This window comes from Schistocerca americana, chromosome 5 (assembly GCF_021461395.2).
Source record: "Schistocerca americana isolate TAMUIC-IGC-003095 chromosome 5, iqSchAmer2.1, whole genome shotgun sequence".
Lineage (NCBI taxonomy): Eukaryota > Metazoa > Arthropoda > Insecta > Orthoptera > Acrididae > Schistocerca > Schistocerca americana.
The window spans coordinates 450,914,686-450,921,756 of NC_060123.1; the positions used below are offsets into that span (position 1 = coordinate 450,914,686).

Consider the following 7,071-nt stretch of genomic DNA (forward strand, 5'->3'; position numbering starts at 1 on the left):
CACCAGATGCAATCACAAGAATCAGAAGCAAGCTTTTAGAAGAATGAAATCCTCAAAAGAGCAAGGCAACATGTTACTCCCACTCAAACAGATGTCACAAAATGATCACAATGTGAAAAACTTAGAAATTAAGTGCTCATATGAAGGCTCACTGACAGCCTTTCTTCCCGTGCTGGTTTGTGAATGCAACAATGAAGGCCAGAAATGGTAGGTACAGAAGTACCCACCAGCACCTGCAGTAAGGCGGCTAACCACATTACAGATGTAGACATATCACACTAAAATTTTTACAGGTATTTACTCTGAATTTGTTATTAAAATAAAAGACATATTTCATTATATTCTTCCTATCAATGTTTGCAGCCATCTACTGGACAAAATTAATTCATACAATATTGCAGGGCCGGTGTTATTCCGATAACGATACACTGTGGCAACCACAGTCATTACTAAACACATCAGATGAATTCGCAACTGCAAATAATGACTACCATCAGCTGTAGAATGGAATGATGACAATGAAAATTTTTGCCAGACCAGGACTCGAACCCGGATTTCCTGGTTTTCGCAAACAGTCACCTTACCATTTGGCTATCCGTGCACAACTCATGGCAAGACCCAAACTTCCATACGTTTATGATCTGTACTCGTACATCCATTATGTGTATTCCCATACAGATCAGACATTATGCTTGAAAGTTGCATGCCCAGCATTGGCAGATAAATATGATATTGCAGTGCCAGTGTTATTCTGATGACGGTGCACTGCGGCGACCACAGCCGTTACTAAAAACATCAGATGAATTCGCAATTGCGAATAATGATTACCAACAGCTTTCCGTCATTCCATTCTACAGCTGAAACTATATAATTAATATTTCAGAGCATTTGTCATGAGTTAACAGGCATCAAATGTAAACGTCTTTTCAGATAAAACTGGACTGGATCATGAAGTGTGTAAACGCTATTTTGAATTTCTGGAGAAAAAAGAACAGGAAAACCATTTAAGTCATTCATGTGCTGGTTCAATTATATAAAAACAAATGAACAATTTTACGTGTGAAAGACGAACAATGTACTGGAAGTAGTAGGAGTACAGGGGGTACAACAACACAATATGAAAGTCCCTAATAAAAAGGACAATTTTTGCAAAAGCAAACATACCCCTCTGTGCGCACTCCTTCCGTAATCGAAGACGAAGAGGTGTGCCTGGCAATGGCTTTCCTTTACGGCTTTCAATTATGAGGCCAATGCCGAAAGCTGCAATACCAGAGCTGTTTCCTGAGCATGGCAAGGAGACACTGAAACCTACAGCAAAAATTTAAAATTTTAGGAACAGTCATGTCACTTACAACACCTGCACAGATATCATGGGCAGGGGATGTAAACTTTTTAACTAGCATATAATTTATGAAAATACATTTCCTCTCAATTTAGGATGGATATTTTAATTAAAAATTTTTTTTTTTCACAACATATCAAAAGCAGGTATCTGGCACACTTTCCCAACCTACACCTCTAGGACAATGCCATGTGTTTTTATATGAGCCTGCTCATATTTTTGCCTCTTGATGTTAAGTAATGGCCACAAATTCTGTCTCATAATTTAGTTTTCTGGGGCGAATTTTCCTTTCTATGCATACAAACAACACACTCTAATATTAGCACAGTTCATACCATGATGGCTAATGCCTTAAACCCTTTTTAAGGACAGATTTTTGTGAACTAAAAATGGTCAAGTTTACAAACTGCTTGATACTCACAATAAATACGTGTGCAAATTATGAAACTTGAGGAAACTGCTTATCCACAAAGTTATTCTTCTTGAATAACAACCTACCTTTAGGTCTACGTGGTATTCTGCCCTTTGTCTTGATAGAGATAACAGGTGGGTCTAAAATCGCTTCATCGAATGACTGTAATCGATCGAAATTGTAAATATATTTCTTTGACCCTGATTTCCAGGTAAAATTCACATAGCCAACCTACAATGGACAAAAGCATAAACATGAGTACCATACAGAATAACACAGAAAAATGAATTTAAGTGTGTACCCAATGCTTGACTTGACCAATTTGTTTGCTGATGACCATGGTGGGGTTTAACACCGTGAAAATACAATAAGTAAGTTATCAACATTCTTACAAATATGTAAAGGGAGAAATGGTAGGATGGCAGGTGAGAGCTGAGGGGGCATGGGCAGGGGAGGGGAGGGGAGAGGGGCAGGGGAGGGGAGAGGAGCAGTGGGGTCTTCTCCTCTTCCCCCCCCCCCCCCCCCCAAAAAACTCCTGCCATACAAATCATCATCCTTGAAGCTTAAAGTGTCATCTCTCAGTTGTTGGAAAGATAAATTGAAAAAAATCAATAAGGAAGAAGTTAACTGTTTTTTTTCCAGTCCATTACAGCAGTGTACCAAGTAATATATTTGGCTGTCAAGATTTAGCATGCAGTCTATAGGTATACCAAAACATGATGATATGGTGTAGAAGAAACTTGCTGAAAGTGTCCCAAAAATGGCAGATGTCACACATTCAATAGGGAAAGTTAAGGTAACCATCTTCTGCGACTATCAGAGGATTTTGCTCGTTCACTATCTGCTTCATAATAGTGCAATGAATGGAGACAGGTACTGTAATGTCTTGAGGAATCTGTGAGCTGCCCTCAATGTTCCCTCATCCTCCATGTTCACCAGACCTTTCCTTGTGATTTCCACATGTTCCCTGCAACTCAAAGATCATTTTTATTTTTTATTTTTATTTTGCATGTCTAGTTCCATATGACCAAACTGAGGAGTAAATATCCATGGTCATGCAACATATCAGTAAATTAAATTGCAACATAAAAGTAATAACAGATAAAATAAAATGTTTATGAACCCAAAAAAAGACAAGCCATGAGTTTATGTAAGCACAATCAATACTATAACATAGGAATGAGCTTAATATTTCAAGCAAATCCTTGACAGAATAGAAGGAGTGACTCATGAGGAAACTCTTCAGTTTCGATTTGAAACCATGTGGATTACTGTTAAGATTTTAGAATTCTTGTGGCATCTTACTGAAAATGGATGCAGCAGTATACAGCACTCCTTTCTGCACAAGACTCAAGGAAGTGCGATCCAAATGCAGACTGGATTTCTGCCTGATATTAACTGACTGAAAGCTGCTAATTCTTGGGAATAAGCTAATACTGTTAACAAGAAATGACAGTAAAGAACATATATATTGATAGGCCAATGTCAGTATATCCAGACTAATGAACAAGGGCTGACAAAAGAGGTGTGAACTTGCACCACTTATTGCCTGAACTGTCCATTTCTGAGTCAAAAGTAACCTTTTAGAATGGGATGAGTTACCCCAAAATATAATACCATATATCCATAAGCGAATGAAAATAAGCAAAGTAGACTACTTTTTGTGATGAACTATCACTTACTTCCGATGCCATTCGAATTGTAAAAAGTGGCAGCATTAAGTCTTTGAACAAGATCCTGAATGTGGGCTTTCCACAACAGTTTACTATCTATCTGAACACCTATAAATTTGAACTAACACCTAGAAATTTGAAATGTTCAGTTTCACTAATCATATGCCCATTCTGTGGAATTAAAATGTTGGGTTTTGTTGAATTGTGTGTTAGAAAATGTAAAAATTGACTTACTGTGATTAGCTTTACTACATGGTTTGTATTCATATATAATATTTGTTCGAGTACAAAAATCTTTTAGTGTTGAAATTTGTGCATCATGGTCTGAAAGGGCATCTTGGAGCTACACATGCCAACAACGATGATGATGTTACAACAGTGAATGGCTTATTACGAGCACAGGACCTGGCCCGGTACAACACTGGTTTGGAAAAACTTATGTCACATTACAAAAAATGCTTGGAAAAACATGACAACTACGTAGAAAAGTAAATAATTATCCTTGCTTTTTTCAATAAAATCTAAAATGAAGGCCAGTATCTTGATTATTGGAAGGTGGTGTTAAATGTTTCACTTATCAAACCAGGTACAAATTGGACCCATCAAAATATTTATGGGTTATTGCCCTTACTAGCTCTGTAGGAAAGTCAATAAGAGACGTCATCAACGTCTGTGCAATTAGCACTCTCTGGAATCAACAAACTTACTGAGTTACTATCAATGAGTAATGGAACCAATGAGTAATGGAACATACCATTCTATTTACAGCAACCTACTGCTATGCCAATAAAAAAATAAATAATAATAATAATAATAATAATGTAAAAGGACAAGCAGCAACTATTATCTGTTTCAGTGTTTTAAAGTAATGTGATATGACTTAACTGGATATTCCTCGAGCATCTCTCCTGTTTTCCTCAGCCAGTCTACACTAAATACTATTCTAGAACGGCGAAAATTAAAATATATGGTATCCTGTTGAGAATCAAAATTTTGCTCTGGAAGGAATGAAAGATGTGATCTGTTTTCTACTCATGGAAGTAAAGTTCATGCTGGACAGCAGAAACATGTTTAAATTAAGACTGACTTTACTTCTCAATGATGAGTCATGCAGCACAACTTGTGCACGATAGCTATGCCAATTGTCACAAATCTAACAGGATACAGGGGAGGAGTGGTGCCACCACATAGCTTTTATTTGCAGTCGTATGTGCTTCCTTGACAAATCTGTGCAGCAGTGTCACATTCCAAATTATAGCATTTATAGCGAATACAGTCTGTTTTTCTTACTAACTCTTTAATACATAGTCTCACTGTTAAGTTTACTTGGCAGTGGAAAGAACCTACAGTAACCAACCAAAAGTGTGTGAAACGAGCAGTAACTAGAAGTACTACTTACACAATCAATGTTCTACATCTACACTCTGCAAACCCCTGTGATGTGCATGGCAGAGGGTACATCACACTGTGCCAACGATTAGGGTTTCTTCCCATTCAGTTTACTTATGGAGCTAGGAAAGAATCATTGTTTAAATTCCTGTGTGTGTGTGTGTGTGTGTGTGTGTGTGTGTGTGTGCGCGCGCGCGCGCTATAATTAATCTAATCTTGTCCTCATGATCCCAAAGTGAGCAGCACATGGGGATTGTAGTATTTTCCTAGAGTCATCATTTAAATCCAGTTCTTGAAGCTTGTAAGGTATTCTCAGGATAGCTTACATCTATCTTCAAGAGCCTGCCAATTCAATTTCTTCTCCATCTCTGTGACACTATTCCACGGGCCAGACAAATCTGGGACCATTCATGTTGCTCATCTCTGTATACATTCAATACCCCCAGTCAGTTCTGTCTGGTACAGGATCCACAAGCTTCAGCAATATTCCAACATCAGTTGTACAAATTATTTGTAAGCAATATTCTTTGTAGAATGATTGTATTTCCCTAATATTCTACCAATAAACCGAAGTCTGCATCTACCTCACCTACAACTGAGCGTATGTGATCATTCCATTTCATATCCCTACAAAGAGTTACATCCAGGTATTTGTATGAGTTGGGCTATTCCAACTGCAACTCATTAATATTATAGCGATAGGAAACTACATTTTTATTTTGTGAACTGCATAGTTTTACATTTCCGAACATTCAAAGGAAGTTGCCAATCTTTGCACCACTTAGAAATCTTATCAAGATCTGAGTGAATATTAGAGCAGCTTCTTTCACACAATTATGGATTACAGATGCGTGTAGCCTCAGAGTTGTCTACGAATTCAAACTCTGTATGGTTAGTTACAAGAAATAATAGTAGAATACTACATATTCTAAATGTCTATTGCGTAAAACATACCTCAGATGGGATAATTGGAAGATATTTCTCAAAGTTTGGATCCAATATGTATGGGAGTACCCTACCATTAGCTATTGCATAAATTTCCATCGAGAAACCTGTAAAAATGATGAAAATGCAAATTTTTGCAGCAATTTTTCACTAGTATTGTTATTTCATTGGTAGTAAATATTTTAATGAGACTTCTGTCTTAACACATATATTTCATTTAACTGAATTTTGAAAGATGGGTAAATAAATGGATTAGGCCTTCTACTATAAAAGCAAAGCATTATATGAAAAATAAACTCTTCCACTTACCACTAAACATTTTTACTTGCTGTTCGTCAATCCACAATGAAAGGTCATTGTTGTTGTCATTGCCGCGTGGTATACAGGTGACAAAAGAAATTAGGAAGGCAATGACAGTTATCTGCATTTTGAATCACCCTTTCTAGACATGAGAAACTGCGTCTACAGAAAAGAAAGACAAGTGTAAATGTCATCGCAACTAGTAATATCGGAAATCACAGTACGGGACGGCAAATAAACACAAAAGGGGTACAGTGAAAGTTCCACTTTATAACACATGATGAAATAATGACAGAAATTCCTTCCACAAACATGTAATTACTGTGTGAGCACAATACGATCCGTCGTAACACCATCCGATACAAGCGGACTGCAACGGTGCATTGCTAAGGCGCGGTTTTTAAAGAATCCGTATATACGACTTCTGTTAATTCAACACTGACTGGTTTTTATTCATCTGCAGCTTCATTTGCATGACACGAGAAAGCTATGTTACTGAATATCACAAACACAAAATCCTCCTACCAGCTTTGTTGCGAATTATATAACGTGGCTTTCACCAAAAGAAACAACCAAAAAACAAAGCTTGCAGCTGAGAGCCAGGGTTATCGACAGCGCAATGCATTAATCGCACCAAAACATGGTACTTCACCCTGCATCTCTGCTCGCGTGCGTCCAATCTATTGTCACCGGTAACCCAGCCGGCTACACGAAAACAAAGGTCACGTGACCCTCACACCTGTTGCATCGCGCAGAACAGTAGATTTGCGGTCAGTTCACTCAGTTGGTTCTGATACAACTGATAAAGAGATGGTGACTTCAGTGAACAGGATGCTGCACGTGATAACTATAACGGATAATAATTTCTGGTCCTTCCCTGAACGCATTGCTTTACAATAACGACATAATGTCACTGGAGAGGAGAAACATTTCGGATTAAAGCCGTGGTGCTTTATAGCACAAAAAATGAATGATTCTGGAAAAAAATGTCCGAAAGACACCTCAGGTTT

The 7,071-nt window shown here is 37.7% G+C and overlaps 1 protein-coding gene across 4 annotated transcripts in view; it reads right to left on the reverse strand.

The window, feature by feature from the left end:
* The window catches only part of LOC124616754 (protein shifted), a 57,566-nt gene extending 50,710 nt beyond the window's left edge, over positions 1–6,856 (reverse strand). Inside the window, exons 1-5 of one of the 4 annotated variants that reach the window (XM_047145133.1) lie at positions 6,714–6,856; positions 6,071–6,223; positions 5,771–5,868; positions 1,841–1,985; positions 1,165–1,308 (exon numbers count right to left, since the gene is read on the reverse strand). In XM_047145133.1, the coding sequence (XP_047001089.1) occupies positions 1,165–1,308; positions 1,841–1,985; positions 5,771–5,868; positions 6,071–6,188 (505 nt within the window). In that variant the 5' untranslated portion in view covers positions 6,189–6,223; positions 6,714–6,856. The other 3 variants (XM_047145130.1, XM_047145131.1, XM_047145132.1) reach the window with 3 other exon arrangements.
* Between the last annotated feature and the right edge of the window lie 215 nt (positions 6,857–7,071).